Below are 18,046 nucleotides of genomic sequence, written 5' to 3'. Positions count from 1 at the left end.
AGCTACGCTGGAGAGACCCACACGCGCAGCGTACCGGAACTAGGATCCAGTGCTGGGGTGGACGGTGCCCTCCATTATACCCGCCAAGAGTGCGTCTTTTAACAGACTTGCCCATTGACTCTGCTGCTCTCCACCATCTGGATTTTTATCTTTCTTTTAATCTTTCCCTTTTAACTTATCTTTTTATCTCTTTTTATTGGATTTTAATCCATTAAACTTTTTAAAGCCCTGCTCACAATCGCCGCAGTCTGTTTGGTTTTTATGGTTTGTTTTTAAGATGATCGCACCTCTCGGGTGCCACATTTGTAAAAATGTTGCGCTGTAAATTGACTGATTTTACAAAGTACTTTTTTAGACAAAGAACTGATCTTTTAAAGGTTTTTATGTTAAAGCCATATTCATGCATTCACATGTGAGCAGCCAATATGGGGTTAGCTCCGTGCCCAGAAGCACAGTCTCATATAATAGAGTTTAACTTTGTCCATTTAAACCATACAACTTGATCTAGCTTCTTTGTTGTTTCATGGTTATCTTTTTTTCTTAAATAATCAGTTTAGAAATGATCTAGGGAGCAAAAATATATGACATATATTTAATTGGATTCCAGAATCCAAATGCAAATCCAGTGCAATTCAAGCTACAACATGGGGATCCCAGTAAACCTACACTGGAATAAATCCAAATCTGGAGGAGTCATTTTTTCTTAAAATAAGAGCATTTGTTCTTGGATTGAGGAGATAAAAGAGACAGTTTACACTTGCCAATAAAAGGAGTACTTTTATTCTTAAAATAAAATAATTAGATAGTATGCACTTGAAATAAGGCAATGAAATTATGTTTTCTTATTTCAAATATAAATTGTCTTGTTCCATTGGCAAAGTCTCTTACTTACCACCTTATTAAAAGAACAAATGCACCTATTTTAAGAAAAATGACTTATTTAGATTTCAATTTTTTCCAGTGCAGCATGATCTCTGGTTTTCCAAACAACAGTAAACATTGCAGAAGTGATGCAGTGGAAAAATGATCTAGAAATAAGTAAAAATTTCTTAAATTAAGTGCATTTACCCTTAATCTGAGTGTGTAAATGAGATGGTTTGCCAATTGAATGAGTATTTTTACTCTTAAAATAAGATATTTAGATAAAATGGACTTGAAATAAGACAATGCAATTTTGTTTTCTTATTTTAAATCTAAATTGTCTTGTTTCATTGGCAAAATGTCTTTTTTACCTCCTCAATCCAAGAACAAATGCACTTATTTTAAGTAAAAATTAATTCTCTAGATTTTGACAGCAACACTATGAGGCAGTTGCTCATGTTATGTATCACAACCATTTATTGTTACACCTTACAACCATCTAATATATTTTAGAATTTATACGAAAAAAAAAATTGGATTATAGAAAAATAATGATCACTGAATGAATTTGTCACGAGTTTTATTGGCACTTCAACCACATCACTAAACCTTTTCAAATCATCTGGACAAAAAATTCCAACTGATAAAAAAACATCACAATGTCATTTTCGTAAATATAAAACATGTTGACAGGCCATTAGGAGAAAATAATATATTGTTTGAAATACTTTACCATTATTACCACTGCTATCCTCTCATCAGCGGCCAAAAACATTGATACAATAAAAAGTAGGCAATGGAAATCCTGCTGTCTTACATTATATGCCCTTTTTATATCTCTTGCTAGTTATAGACCTAAGAATTCTCACTTTGAGCTGAATATTCTTAAAGAGTCTGTTATTCTCCAACAGCATTAGCAGTATGTATGTATATAATGCACAATTGGTAAATAACAGGGAAATCCATTCAATGTTTCACTAAAGGAGAAAATAGAGTGAATAGAGTGAAAAATACAATAGTCATGTCGTTTCTTTAAATTCCAACAATTTTACAAGTAAATACCTATTCTGTACAGAGCCTATACAATATTTTTTTTGTTGTAACTATATGATTGTTTTCAATTTCCTGAATGTAATTTTAGCATTTATAATTCTCATCACTTCCATGACATGTGCTCAATCACTGTATATCAAAAAAGGACATGAGCATTTCTCAGTTACACATATGATCACAATCATCAAGCTCACTCTAATATGAGACTATGAATAATGCTGTTGGTGGTTTGGACCCATTCCTTACAATATGATCCACTTCTGTCCACTGGGTGGCACTTAGCACACAGCATGAGTTCTGTTTTTTATTCATACATTGAATTAGCCAGACTTGTCTGCTTGAAGGTCTCTGCCACCTGTTTGGAGTGCTGCATCTTAGCTGACAGTGCCTCAAAAATATCGTTCTGATCCACGGCAGTTGCTGTCCGGTAAATGAAGGTCCCCACCGACTCAAGGCCTCTCATGCCCAGATTAACCCCAAATCCTGGAGGGCAAATAAGAAAGATGTGAAAATATTTTTCACAACAGGCATTTTTAAAACATTACAGGCAACACATGTGGAACATCTGATTTATCCAAATTCTTAAGAAATATTAAGAAGACAGTAAAATGTACAAGAAATATTAAAAATGATTACCTATTTAAGGTTTATTTATAGATATATATATGTATATATATATATATATAGATATATATATATATTTATATATATATATATATCTATATATATATATATTTATATATATATAATTTTTTTATATTCCTTGTATATGTATTGAAGATAATCTTTATATTTAACTGAAGAAGAAATTATTATGCAACCACCGTAGCCTAATTGCATATAATTTTGAATAGGTATGTTTCAGGAATATGTCCCTTCACAGGAATGTTATAATAACAAATTGATATATTTAAATAATTTTATGTCTCCTTTTATATGTTGCAACTTGCAGTCATTAGAACAGGGATGGAATATTGATCAGGGGTTGTGCAAAGACACTGGAGTTTTAAAATACTTTCCAGACTGTAAGTTGATGTCCTTTCAGGACTTTTTCCAGAACTGGAGCTTTCTAGATTTCTATTCATTCTAGACACCCCTGCAGTATCTCCCTATAAAACCCCTTGTTCCCACACAAAGCAACCCTTGTACCCATTGGTCGAAGATGAGCAAAGGGGAGATGTGATAGTATTTATCTTTTTTTGTTACTTTGTCTATGCATACTATTTTAACAAGCATTTATCTATTTGTGGATTTATTTTTGATTATGCCAGATTTGATAATAAATACAATACAAATTCAGGAGTCTGACACATACACAAACAGGCATAACAATATCATAAAATGTGTGTTTCATGGAGATGGATGGGATGACCTAAAAAGTATAGGGTACATACTCATACATCTTGGTTCTGTACCTGTGTCAAAGTTGAGGACACGTGCCGCCTCACCCTCTACAATGACAGCAACGTTTTCCCCCTCTATGTAGGCTGCACTGATGCGCCTGTGTGACAGCTGTATCTCAAAGAGCCGCCGGCTGCACTGCATGTGGTGGAGCGTCATGTCGCTGAGACGAGGTTCAATGTCCGTCTTGTAGGCATTGAAGGATTCATAAAAAATATTCTTCATGATCTGACCAACAAAAAAAGGTTATAGTAAAATATGGTTAAACCTGTCATACACATTTGCATTTATATGTGATGACTACAAAGCAGAACCAGCCCAAAAGTGTACAGGGCCCCAAGCAGAATCTTACTTAACCAAATTACCACACAAACCCCTCTTTTATATTATCTATGTTATTATTTATATTCTTTACTATCAGGAAGTCCACAAACTGTAGTTAAAAGCCTTCAGCTGATCCAAAATGCTGCAGCCAGAGTTCTGATGAAAATTAAAAAGAGAGATCATATCTCTCATATCCTGGCTTCTCCTAATTGGCTTCCTGTTAAATCCAGAATAGAATTTAAAATCCTCCTTCTCACATATAAAGCCTTAAATGCCCAAGCTCCACCTTATATCAGAGATCTGATTGTTCCTTATGTTCCTAACAGAGCACTTCACTCTCAATCTGCAGGTTTACTAGTGGTTCCTAGAATTTCTAAAAATAGAATGGGAGGCAGATCTTTTAGTAATCAGGCTCCTCTCCTGTGGAACCAACTACCAGTTTTAGTCTGTGAGGCAGACACCCTGTCTACTTTAAAGTGGCTCAGGTTATCCTGAGCTATCTCTATAGTTATGCTGCTATAGGCTTAGACTTCTGGAGGACATAGGGACCCCCATTTCATCATTCTGCTTCATTCCATCTCTATTCTCCCACTCTGCAGAATCTGTTAGTTCAATCTCTAACATTATGCTCTCTCTGCTTTTTCTCAGAGTAGCTTCGCCTCGTCTGTTCCTGTTTGGCTATGACACCATCCTGGAGGGAAATATCAGCTGTGCTGCTGCCATCAACACCCTTTTTTACAGATGTTGGAGATCTGCCTGTTTTCCAGTGTAGTCCTGTTTCTCTGACTGTGACTGGCTGGATGTGCTCTCTTCCTCCTCTGTCATGGGAACTGGCTCGGATCTCGTCTGCCTGGCTGTGTGTTTCATGGACCAAGCCACCTTCTACAGCTGCTTTTTGTATCTCTGCTTCTGTCTCCTTTAACCCCAGTCGGCCTCGGCAGATGGCCGCTCACACTGAGCCTGGTTCTACTGGAGGTTTCTTCCTGTAAAAAGGGAGTTTTTCCTCTCTGCTGTCGCTACAAGCATGCTTAGTGTGAGTGATTGTATTTGAGTCAATGAGTCGATGCAATCAACTGGTTTTCCTTAGATAGAAAACTTTGAATCAATCTGACTGTATGATGGAATCAATCTGACTGTATGTTTGAATTATATTGACCATTGGTAAATAACCTTATTTACCTACTAAAATTAAGGGTAAATACACTTGATTCAAGACATTTTTACTTTTTATATCTTGGAGAGTGATGCTAATGAGGACAGAGTAGCATGGATGAGTTCTACCATCTCATAACAAGGTCATTTCAGGCATTTGATGGTGTTTTATGATAACTCTATTTTATAAAACATTAAATTTTACATAATGGTTTTGCATTGTGTGTTTAAAACAAGCAAATTTAAAAATTTTTTTTTTTTTTTTTTTTACAATTTTCAGTGATCTTTGGCTCCCAATAAATACCAACTGGGGTCCATCACATTATTGACTGTCTGTCAGTATTTAAAGTGATCTGTGAAATTCTTTAAAATCCCAGAACCTCAACAAAATAGCACATTTGCATGTTTGTAAACGTGTATGATAGAGATTAGCCCCAAATAACAATATGAAGTCATATTTATTGATTGGAAAGACATACAACAGACATTGCAACAAATAAATCTAAATCTGTAACATATTAAAAGATGATAGGAAATTTTCCAAAGAAAAATATACAAAAGGAAGTTTGGACATCACCTATCAAAAAAAAAATGTATTTCAGGGATTTGAAAAGAATTTCACAAACCAGTATACCGAACATTGAGTTTTTTGCTAAATGTTTTTTCTTTTTATTAATTCATTCTTAATTTTTTTCTACAAAACACTTACTTTAAGGTCAAATACATACTGAGATGCTTTAGTTGGAAAAAGTCAACAATAAGAGGAAAACAATTTGAGCGGTATGTGTTGCATTAATATATATATATATTTTTTTTTTAACAAACCTTCCCAGCCAGCCTTTGTGTTTATCTCTTACTTGTCTTTACCTCAGTATTTAAAATAGTTTACGTTTGTACCAATTTCTATGCAAATCTCAAAATAAACTTGCTGCAAATTCCATTTCAAAGATGTTTATTACTGAAAATGTTACACAGGTAAATTAAGTAGTGTAGCATTATGGGAAAACACGTGTACAATTATTACTCATCTGCTTTTTTTCTGAAGTAATAGCCTTTATTCTCTTGGCATCTTGGTTCTTATCATCATCAAACAGCAAAACCTCTTGCAGTTTAAGCAGTACTAAGACTTACTGCTAAACGGTTGATGGTGAGCAGGTAATCTGGTCACTCACCCTCATTTCTGTTTTTCTTTCTGAAGAAGAAAACTAAATATGAGCACTAACGACTGGTATTAAGAATAGATTCCACATCATCTGTAGAGTTTTGATTGAAAACTCTCTCCTCTCTATTTTCACTCTATTCAACTCGGCTCTTCTTCGACCCATACTTACAAAGCCAACTGTTACCAAGTAACAGTGCATTTGAATGGCCACCCACATAGCAACAAGAGCTCCGCAGTCAGTCTTGTAACTTACCTGTGTGAACCACAAATGCTCTGTGAGCCATGGCTGCAGGCTATGCACAATCCGAGGCACTTGACTTGAAAATCAAGTGACTGCAGATAAAAGCCCTACAGCAAACTAGAAGTATCAGCTCCGGAGGTATGTTACTGAGCAGTGAAAGAAAACATAATAGACCCCTGCTTGTATTCATCCATGCAAAGCAGCAGGTTGAAGACGGCCCTTTTACATAGAGAGAAACATCTTAGCTATTCTTCTGTTCGTATTCATATGCAGGTTTTTGTGTTTCCTGAAATACATATTTTAGTATTTCTACAGGCCTATATTCAAACAGAACTTAAGCTCACAGTTACCTGAACCTGGATTGAAATACATGATGAAAAACATAAGTGAAATAAGGACTATTTCCTAAATTAAATCTCTTAAATGAGGTCTTAAATCATTTAGAAGAGCAGAAGTCTTACAGAGGAGTTTGTAGTGTGTCGTAGGTATCGAACCATTTTGTTGTCAGAGGTGGGACAGGCAAGAGCCATGTAGCGGTTTCTGAAGGTACCGTATATCTTTAGGTGGAAACCAGACTTGGCTGCAGAGTTTCTCTGCTCTCTGAGGGCCTCCACTCCATAAGCAGACAGGTCAAAGTAGAGGCTGTGTGCACGAATCTCAGGCGTGGGCACCTGAGGGTAGTGATACAGGTTATAAATTAATATCATTCACATCCTATATTTCCAGCCCATAAACTGCATACAGAGCAAGACAGATAGATGTGAAAATCATCACCTCTGTCTCCAGGCCTCGTGTCACTTTAGAGGAGATTAAAAATAGCTCAATTGTTATTCAGTAGATGAACCTTGTAGCTACCCATCATTTTCTCTCAAGAGAAAATTGATCAATTTTCTTTTTAGTGACATAAAACAGCAGAGAAGCATAAAATAGCTTTTAAAGCAGCAACCAGAGACAGAGCGTGAGGAGAGAGAGACTGGTTGGCAATTGGGAATTGGACAGTAAGGAGTACCAGGTCATATCCTGCGAGGACAATTCAATCACTACAGGAAACAGCCAGAGAGAACAGTGGCCAATAAAAGGCAGCCACACAGCCACTAAAGGGGACGTGATATGAATGGTTATGGTTACATGAAAACAACAAGCCTTGTGCTTGTGCCTATGTGTTGGTCAAATTTAAGCCTGGAGCTTTTTACCTTAACCTGTTTATGTTTTTAATTAAAACAACTATCCTCGCCTGCTGTCACTACATATGATCTATTTTTATCCCTAATATTAAAAAAGGTTTTTATTTACATTAGTCAACTGATATGAATCACAAAGTTATCAGGGATGAATAAAGTATTGCTTAATCTCCACAGACATGAGGTTTGGTTGCTGGACTGTCTTAGCCATAATTAATAACAGCCACAAATTTCAGACTTTCTGTGATGGACCAACATAAAGTAAGGAGCTGTTCCAAAGTGGAAGAAAAATGATGCAGGGATTTATCCATTTTTACAATTGAATAACCTATAAGTACTGCCTCTCTAACTGGCTAGTTAGTATTCTGATAAATTGAAATAAAACCAGCTGTAAATAAATACTATCAACAAGCAAAGTTGCCTACATAACTGTGTAAACTCTGAAGAAGCTGTAGAGATTCAAAGCTCAGGTGGAACAATGGGACAAATGTAGCACTTCACAAATCATCTGTGTCTTTTATTTAGAGGGATAAAGAACAACAGTTCATACTGTGTACCTACATACAAAACACTTCCTGAAAACATCACTCACATGGTGCAACATGGTGGTTGCAGCCTCAAACAGTGGGAATGCTTTCTTCAGCATGGACAAAGACCAGATTTTAGACTTCAGACTATGATATATGTTTACCTTCTAACAAACAAACATTCAGCTAGAACTACAATGGAATTTGGCCACACAGCAAAGATAGTTGATAGATTTATTTGGATTACATAACAACTTTACACCAAAAGATTTAACTTTCTTACAGTGAAAAATGTGAGGTAGAACTCAAAACATTAACCTTTTAATAGCTTCACTTTTTGGGATGTAAAGTAGAACCACATCTATATGTTTTTTTTAAACTCAAAAGCAGACTATGTGGACCCAGTTCTGATTTAAATGAATATATTTAACTTGTCTAAATGTAGCAACATTTCTGTTAGCTCTCATAGCTGAGAATAAATAATATGGTCTTCCCTATTTTCTTTCAATCAATTTGCAAAGTGGATGCCTTTTTATGTTTGGTTTAGTTTGGTTGTTGTTTATCTAGTCCTCAAAAAAACAAAACAGTTAAACATGTACATACACAGAGGCTCTCAGTCTATTATGACTGAGCTTGATGTACTTTGTAAAAGAAAATAGCTAAACATGTTTCCGGATGTATTTTGAAGCATTACAAATGCATGCAGGTTTCCACTTACAGTTGGATAGGTTATTTTCTTATTTTCTTCTTTGTAACAAGGCACAATTTGTACACAAACAAGAATGTGATAATTATTGCCTGAGAAGTTGTTTTTGTCCTTTGAGCTGCTACCACATTCAGGGGTTGCCACAGCAAGTCATTACAACCTGCTCAGACCTGGCAAAGTTTTTATGCAAGATGCTTTCCCTGATGCAACTAGGACAGACCTAAATTACTTAACACTAATTATTGATTTAGAGCGCATGCAAATAATTTATTTTGAATATGCATCTCATCTTATCTTTCTCATTATTATTATTATTTTTTTGAGATTTTTACAGCTTACAATAATCTCTCTTTTATTTTGAAAGTATTTTTGACTTTATATTCTGCATTCTTTTTTTTTCAAAGACAGTACCTATTTTTTTACACTATCTTTTAATAATAATAATATAATAAATTAATTAATAATAGCTTTATCGATGATGAGTTTCAACATTTACACGGATTTGTAAAAACTGACACATCTACATCAAGCCTGATGATCTGTAGTGAGCACCAAAGCATGGATGAATTGACGAATATCAACATAAAATAAAAAGTCAAAGGGTTGTTTCTGACCTGTCGCTGATCTAATCTCTCTATGGTAGCATTAGCTCCATATCCATGGCAGGACTCCACAATGTAGTCAGAGCTGATTCCTAAAACGGAGCAGGAGTCTCCACACGACCCATCAGCCACCACAATCACTCGAGGCCAGTCATTATGTGGAATTCGCTGTAGGAATTCTTCTGTGAACTAAAACATAAAAAGTAATTAGTTTATTAAAAGCTACGAAAGCAGCATTTCCCCCCTTAAAGATGTAATCTCGTTTTTCTCTTTTTCACATTTATGTATTTCAAATTATCGGCCGTATTCTAATATTAGAAAAATATCATTTGGAACCCAACCAAACAAAAATTACCATTCTGAAATGATAATTTCATCCATCAAATGAAAAAAAAAGAAGAAAAAAGCTATCCAAACAAAATTGGCTTATTGTCAAGCGTACAGTCAGTGGACAGTCACCTTTCAGTGTTGGTGACCTTAAGGCAGATCCTTATACCAAGCATGGATGTAGCACTAGTGAAAAAGTAAACTCCACTTTAACAAGAATAAAAAACTTCACCAAAACCTGGCTTCGTCTGAGTTGTATCTTTCTATGACTGATTAGGGAGTTAAGAATGCAGAGTGCACACAAAAAAATAAAAAAGAAGGACTGAGTGCTCTCTATGTAAAAGAACAGTAAAAGCTTTTTTAGGTCTGTCAGGTGAAAAAAAAAGCACTTAGAGCTAGTTAAAAACTCAGCCTATAGAGAGAGGGTTAAACAGTTACAGACAGCGCTAAGAGTGATCAGTAGAAAGAAATGAAGGACGTTGTTGGCAGCATGGCTAAGCAGTCTCTCTACAGCCCTAATATAACTACCGTGAAAAGCAGAAAAGAAAGAGAACATAAGATAAAGAGTTGAAAAAATGCTAATAAAATAAAATTGTAGAGCAGTATGATGTACCAGACAGAGAGAAAGTGACTGGTGTGTCTTCCAGAAGCCAAAACATATAAATAGCTAGTTTAGACAACTTAAATAAATAAAAAGTAAAGTTTTAAGGCTGGTTCTTAGAGTAGACTAGGTGTCCACCTCACGGACTTAAGCTTTAAAGGATATGGCTCTGAATTAAAAGAAGAAACAGGGGAAATTAAAAATACAATAGATTCTTAAGAAGTTGATTTTGATAAGGCTCAACAGAAATTACATTTTCTTTATAGGATTTGAGTACTAAGATAAATTAATCTTAAATGATTATGAGTAAAAACATTTTTTAACAAACTCAAAGCCATATGTCAAATCACAGTCTAGTGTATGAAGACAAAAATGTGTAGGTCTGTAGCTGTTTTGAGAAAAGTTTAACACATTTTATGGGCAACATTTAGGCATTCACTTTCAGTGTCTATAATATTGCTCAAATTTGCCACTGATCCATACTTAACATAAATAATTTAAGTCTGAGAAGTGATCTACAGATTTAGAGCAAAGACCAGGTGGATGGTACAAGACAACAAACAGAAGTAATTTTAATATTTTTTATTAAAATGATAAAAAAAAATGTTAGCTATTCAAAAAATGTTTCATCTATTTATTGACCTGGGTTATATCGGCAGATTAATAAAGAAATGGTTACTACTCATCCTACCCTTTATTAAAAAAACAACATTTGAATTATTGCAAGGAGTTAAAATAATTATAACATAATCTACTGCTTAAAGCCAGGTTTCTGTGAGACAAAATAAAGCAGTCTCATTAAAGAAAGAAAAGTCATCAACCAACAAAGTATTTAAAGAGGGAACTCATGTTCAACACACACCAGATAAAGAGCGTCATACCATTAGTCAAACATGGTGATGGATGATTGTTTAGTGCTGCCTTGTTGTTTCAGAAGGTGAGTGACTTGCTGTAACTGATAGAGCTTTGAATTGTTCTCTCCGGAGGTAAACTCTGAAAGTTAACAAAAGTGTCTTTTGTTTTAACCTTTAACCTTAAACTCAATGGTACTTTAATTATTCAGGAGGCAAAGAACACCATCGAAGTACCTACTGAATGGCTTTAAAAAAACAATTTTGGGGTCGCCTAGCTTACCTCACAAGCAAGATGAATTGTCGCAAGACTTGTGAATTCACAAACTCAGGAAACTTACCTCAGATAAATACTGTTTATATTTAAAAACTACACGTACAGTATCATCTGGTTTATGTCAGGTTATGGCCTATCCAATCTCTGGACATTTATCTGACAGAGATACTGATCCTAAACATGCATCCAATACTTTTTCTTTTAAATCCAGTGTTGTTTACTTAAAAAAAGGAGAAAAAATGGCAATATTTTCATACAAGAAGATAAGACAAAAGTTAACATAAATGCTTGATTGTCATTGTTACCTCTGAGGGTGGAAAATACTGTTATTAGCTTTAGGGGATAATTACTTATATATAAAATAATAAGTTGAAAACTGATTTTTTTATTTACTTCGTTTGTTTTACCAAAATTTGTTTGATAATAATTAACATTTCACTGTGACAAAGAAGACAAAATATGACTAAAAAGAACTACTAATCCCAAGATGGTAGATGATGTCAGCTGTCTGTGGATAAAAGAAACCACACTGAGAAAAATTAGGATATACATTAAGGCTAATTGTGCCAGAATTACACATGAAGAACTATGTGTTTTGTTTACATTTTCCCTCCCTAAACCTTGTGTAACAGATATGACTTCTCTTCTTCCATTATCACTTTATCTGCAGGAGGAAACAGGTGGATTTTAATTTAATATATCAGAGTAAGCTATTTATATGAGATAAATTGGTTAGGCCTGTCCTAAAAACAGAACATCCTTTAGACAGAGAGATTTATTACTTTCTCTGGTAAATGTTCATAACCATTCACAAGGTTCTTGCCTGTTTTAAGGAGCAAAAGAGGTGGCCGAATCAAGTTGGACTACAGCCAGGCAGGCTAGGAGAGAGAATAAAAAGGTTGTGGAGGGCCTTCAATAGCTTACATCGAAAGAGATCTATGTATAATCTATTTAAGACCACATTCTAGAGGTAATTTAAAAAGACCGCCCTTTGTACTCTTGGACCTTTGAAAAATTGGCTGGCTGAGGGGGTAAAAGTATCTGTCATCAAACGCTCTGTCTCTTCTAATCAAAACAAACTTGCTATGTTGGCAGTGGCTTTGAAAGAAGAAGCACATAGCTGTGACCAAAAGCCCCACTGACCGTATCTTCCATCTTCCAAAGTTTAGACATCCCTGTCTTAAGCTCCATCTATTTTCCCATTAACTTTGAGCAGCTTTTCATTGAATAAGGCTGCCACATGGAGATGATGTGTTCAGAGTGGAGTGCATGTTGATGTAGAGTTAGTTCTTCAGTAAACAAGGAGTTTTAGATGTTGGCCAAAAAGTTATATCTTAGTCTGGAACAGGTTAGTCTTTAACATGTCAGACATGACTTCCAAACTTTGACAGAGCAATTGAGTTTTAAACCAAAGCTTTCTTCTTACCACTGTTGTGCCACATATACCGTACCATGATCATGGTTTTTGGACATTGGGGAACCAGTGTCCATATTTCATCTTGACAGGATGACCAGAGAAGAGGACCCAGATTTGGTGAATAACAGCTGGGAAACCTATTGACTAAAGGTTATTGGTTCTTGATTAAGCAAATCATTTTATAAAACATTATTTGGCCAAAATAATGTTTTATTCACCTCATGGATTTACATTGTGAATTGGTCTGAAAACATTCCAATTTATCTAAATTAGTGAAAAGCTAATTTGATCATATTCCAAATTCTTCCAGATAAAATTTGGTTTTCAGACTAAAAATCCATCTTAAAGCTGAATGATTTTTCTTAATTAACTTTGTTAATTAACTCTTATATATTAAACAGAAGTTGTGGTGAATGTATTCCATGTATGTGCAGAATTAACTGTTTGACCATGATTAGTGCTCGAATCACTCTTTCATTTATTGATCTAACACACAGCTAGTAGGGTGTGTGTGTCATAAACAGTATATAACAGCCGAAATAATATCTGATTAAATAAGATATTTTCCACCCCTACCGGGGAGGGCAATAAACATCTTAAAGTATCAGAAATATAAATTCCCAGTTGCCTGGGAATTGAATTGAACTCAATATCCCAACATTAATTGGCGTCCTATCTGGATAGGCATTGAACTTAATATAACCATACCACTATATAACAAAGTCCTTATTTATGGAAAGCATGGCCAATATCTGTCCAACTCATTCAACCACCTGAGCATCTCTGTAGCTCCTCCACAGCTACCATGCGACCATTGCTTTCCTGGTCTGGTCAGTCAGTATAGGTTAATGGACACGCTTTGTGGGTTGGTTTTCTTTAATGAACTCTGGGAGATGTTAAAAACATGCGTTATAATTTTGGAACTAATTATCTGGTGTGATTCTCATGTTGCAGCTTTTTAGGTTTTTCCAACAAACCTCTAAAATGTTTGTTGAACATCTGTTATTTTATACTTGGATTGTCTTTCAAAGGACCAATCTGTAACAATTGGCAAACCTCGGAAGGCAATTAGTTGCACTTGATATATTTTAGGTATATCAGAATGAGATGGGCTAAATAGAAATTATCACCGCTCTGATTTGAATTATTTGAAAACATCTCATTACTATCTTTCGACTTCACAATTAAGCACCTTCTGCTGCTGATTGGTTGGTGAATAAATTTCAAAATGTTTTATTATTTTAACTTTTTATGTTAAAAATCAAGAGATATGAATATTTTTATAGCCACAAGAGTGTAGTTTTTTTTTTTTAAACCATAACAAAAAACAGTCACCATCAGTGTGTTAGTTTGTGCATGAATGGGTGAATGACTGTATGTAGTGTAAAGCGCTTTGGACAAGTCTCCTGACTTGAAAAAGCATTATATAAGCACAGGCAATTTTACCATTTATACTATATTGAAACCTGCTTCAGAGTAAACATGTTGTAAAATCAGGTTCCATAACATAGAGGGCTATTTGGATTGGGTCTACACAAGGAAATAATCCTCTGCTGATAAATAAATCATTTGGAATCAAAATAGGATTATATCCACTGTTTTGATGCTGTAACATGTTATGGTAGGGATTTGTTTACACTAATTCTGTCAGTCACTTACAAGTGACCTAAAAACTGTTGGAAAGAGTTGCGTTTAGGTCAGTTTATATAACAAGCGACTTCAGCAGAATAGATTATTTCAGTTTAGGATTAGATTAAATTTGCTGGGGGACTTGTATGCAAGGAAAATATTTAGTCAGGTACTTATTTGTTCCATGTGAATTTATGAAATTGATCAATAGGATGAAAAAGTTTAAGTTGACAACTTGGAAGCAACTACAAAAGGAGTTTTTTAAAGGAAACTATGCCATAGCATTAGTGGGGTTTAAGCCAATATCAGCTTTGTTCTGCATGGATCCAGAGCCTGAATATACGATTCCAATTATAGTGAGAGCCCTTCTCAAAGGAGAATATCTGAAGTTTTGATACATCTAATTGGCCACCAACAGAGTAAACCCAGATTTCATTAGTTCATTTTTCCAAGAGGTCGACTTTGGTGAGTATAACATATGCTAACACTCCTAAATCAAACGAACAAACATACTTGGCCAATAAAATTGATGGGAACAATTTATTTAGATTTAATTTGGGGGAGCTTTTCAATCAGTACATCTCTGCACTGACTGAACATGAAATTATGCACTTTTTCACAGTTTGAGATGCAATTATGATAATTTAGAAAATTGTAATTAATAATATACCTATTTTTTTTTATAATAAATGTTGTTTGCACACAAAAATAATCATGACAAAACACTGAAGCAAACAAAACCCCAGAAAAATAAATAGCCTCTAGATGTAGATGAACTAAGTTCAGCTGAATATAAATTTAAATTCTTACAGTAATAAAGAAACTCCCTTGGCTTTAAGCATTTTGGTAGTTTTGCAGGCTGATCCAACTTTATAACAATGGCATATTTTTATGACCAATATCCGCCTTAACATTTCCTTCCGACCTCCCCAGAGAATGAGTCACAGTAAAAAACTTCTGTTATTTTTGTATTCTAATTATTATTATTTTTTTTTTTTTTTGGACAAAATAGTTGGAATTTTAAACATTAGTTAACATTATATCTAATAACTACAACTTATTTTAGTGACAATGAATTGTACAAAGACTAACTTTTAAAAAGAAAGTCACCTTAGTTCCCAGCTGTACTTTGACCTCCACCTTCTGCTTCTTCTGCTCCAGGATGCTTAGCAGATACTCCTGAAACACGCCTATTCTGGTGAAGAAGTGCTCATTGTGCCAACAGCCCTCCATGTTATCAAAGTCCACCCCGAGTCCCAGTAGAAACTTAACACTGCGAGGATCCAGGGCGATCTGCTGGGGCCGGCAGAGCAGCGCGGTCCGGTACCTCTCGTCCAGCACGGTCAGTTTCAGCACCTTCCCGGAGCGGACAGCGACCAGCGCCGCTGTCAGCCCCACGGGACCAGAGCCCACGACGAGTACCGAAATCCTGGCGCGCCATTGCCTGAACCCGTCCAAGCTGACTTTCACCACCACGTACAGGGCCACTACCACTAAAGTACTGAGAGCTGTGTCGAAGGCGAGAGCTCCGTACTTTTCCTCAGCGGTTTCCCCGATGCCACCAACTCCGCTGTTTTCAGACTGCAACCCCTCCATACCGCGGAGAGGAAGGGATGGGTGCCAAGAGGATTCCAGGTATTTTTAGATGACTAACCAGTCGCCCACATTAAAGCATTCTTTGCATTGCATGGAGATGACTTCGCACCCATGAACACGCTCCTCAAGCAGAGCGTCCTCTTAGCTCCGCTCTGTGCAGCATGACCTCCTCAGTCTGCCTCCCCCTCTCTCTCTCCCTCTCCCTCCCAGGCAGGAAGGTTTGTGTCCAGGGAGAGTCAGCAGGGGGGAAAAAATCCCTTTTTTTCGTGACAGCGTCGCGACTTTAGGAAGAGAGTTTAAACCGTGACGTAGGCAGGATTTTTTCTCTGTTAAAAACTATTGATTTACTGTTCCTGAAGTAAGAGAAGAGAGGAAAACTAAGGAATTCCCTTCCTGTGGACCTGAAGTAAAAATGCCTTAAATGCCTTAAATACACATCAATGAGTCAGTTAGGTTTACATTTGCAGTTATGCAAAAACTCATAAGATCCAGTAGTATGGCTCAAGTCCTTTTAACCTCTTTTCAACATACTTTCAATGTTTTATCTTTAGTAGTTCAATGTAACTTTATCTTATTCTCATAATGTATAAGATTATGAAGACTGATGTTGTTTTAGTTATAATGACTCTTTTTTTAGGCCATCCAAAACCTTTATTCTTTTTGAAATTTAAATGGCATGTACTTATATAGCGCCTTTATTCAAGTTAGGAGACTTGACCAAAGCGCTTTACACTACATTCATTCACCCATTCACACACACACTCACACACTGATGGTGGCAAGCTACATTGTAGCCACAGCTGCCCTGGGGCTCACTGACAGAAGCGAGGCTGCCGTACACTGGCGCCACCGGGCCCTCTGACCACCATCAGTAGACAATGCAGGTGAAGTGTCTTGCCCAAGGACACAACGACAATGAAAGTCGGAGTCGGGGCTTGAACCGTCAACCCTCCGATTACAGGGCAAACTCCTACATCCAACGCCACTGTCGGCAGTCAATTTAAGTCATTCTTTTATAGATTTTTACATGCAGGCTTGGACTCACTGGTCATCTTTACAATTCATTTTAGCTTGAAAGAAACCTGATCCCCATCTGGAGAAATGCAAACCTATCATGATAATTCTACCACCATTTATTTAAAAAAAAATCCTTGTGTTAGTCTATAAATCACTGAATGGATCAGAACCTCAATACATAGGTGTTTTTTTAGTATATCAACCTTCCAGACCACTGAGGTTTTCTAGTTCAAGAACTAGAACCAAACGAGAAGCAGTATTTAGTTCCTATATTCCACTTATCTGGAACAAGCTTCCAGACTTTTACAGTCTGGAAGTCTTTTTAGAATTGCGTTCAACTGTTGAAGTCAAACTGTTAATTGAACTATTATTAAAGGTAGTGGTCCAGCGGTTTTGTTTGTTTTACAACCTGCTTTTATCATGCTTTCATCTTTATTTGCTTTTATTCTGCTTTCATTTTCTTGCATATTCTGGTTTAATTAATGTAAAGCACTTTGAATTGTCCCTGTACTGAATTATGCTATATAGATAAACTTGCCTTACCCTGCATTTACTATTTATTTGTATAATACAGTTGCAAATAGTTATTTGTAGACCTGTTTATCAGCTAGTATTCTGACCCTAAAATAACTGTCAGTATGCCTTTAACCACCTCCACTCCATTTAATATCCTAAATTAGATGCACCTTCATAAAGACACCTGTCCACCCCATACAATCAGTAAGAATCCAACTACTAACATGGCCAAGACCAAAGAGCTGTCCAAAGACACTAGAGACAAAATTATACGCCTCCACAAGGCTGGAAAGGGCTACAGGGAAATTGCCAAGCAGCTTGGTGAAAATGTTCCACTGTCAAATATGACTGTCAATCTCCCTCTGACTGAGGCTCAATGCACAATCTCACCTCATGGGGTCCCAATGACCTGAAGAAGAAAGGTGAGAACTCAGCCCGGAACTACATGGGAGGAGCATGTCAATGACCTGAAAAGAGCTGGGACCACCGTTTCTAAGGTTACTTTTGTAAGGAGTCATGGGAGAAAGTCATGTGGTCAGATGAAACCAAAATAGATCTTTTTGGTCATAATTCCACTAACCGTGCTTGGAAAAAGAAGACTGATG

The 18,046-nt window shown here is 36.0% G+C and overlaps 1 protein-coding gene across 1 annotated transcript; it reads right to left on the bottom strand.

Annotated features, from left to right (window-relative positions):
• Nucleotides 1-1,465: 1,465 nt before the first annotated feature.
• On the bottom strand, nt 1,466-16,157 carry si:dkey-234i14.6. The gene is made up of 5 exons (XM_038299900.1): nt 15,423-16,157; nt 9,223-9,399; nt 6,656-6,865; nt 3,330-3,543; nt 1,466-2,397 (listed from the first exon to the last, which is right to left on the bottom strand). Exons 1-5 carry the CDS (start codon nt 15,906-15,908, stop codon nt 2,219-2,221), a joined length of 1,266 nt encoding a protein of 421 aa, XP_038155828.1. The 5' UTR covers nt 15,909-16,157; the 3' UTR covers nt 1,466-2,218.
• Nucleotides 16,158-18,046: the final 1,889 nt, after the last annotated feature.

This window comes from Cyprinodon tularosa, unplaced genomic scaffold (assembly GCF_016077235.1).
Source record: "Cyprinodon tularosa strain WSP-4 unplaced genomic scaffold, ASM1607723v1 ctg44, whole genome shotgun sequence".
Lineage (NCBI taxonomy): Eukaryota > Metazoa > Chordata > Actinopteri > Cyprinodontiformes > Cyprinodontidae > Cyprinodon > Cyprinodon tularosa.
This window is presented reverse-complemented; position numbering and strand designations above follow the sequence as displayed.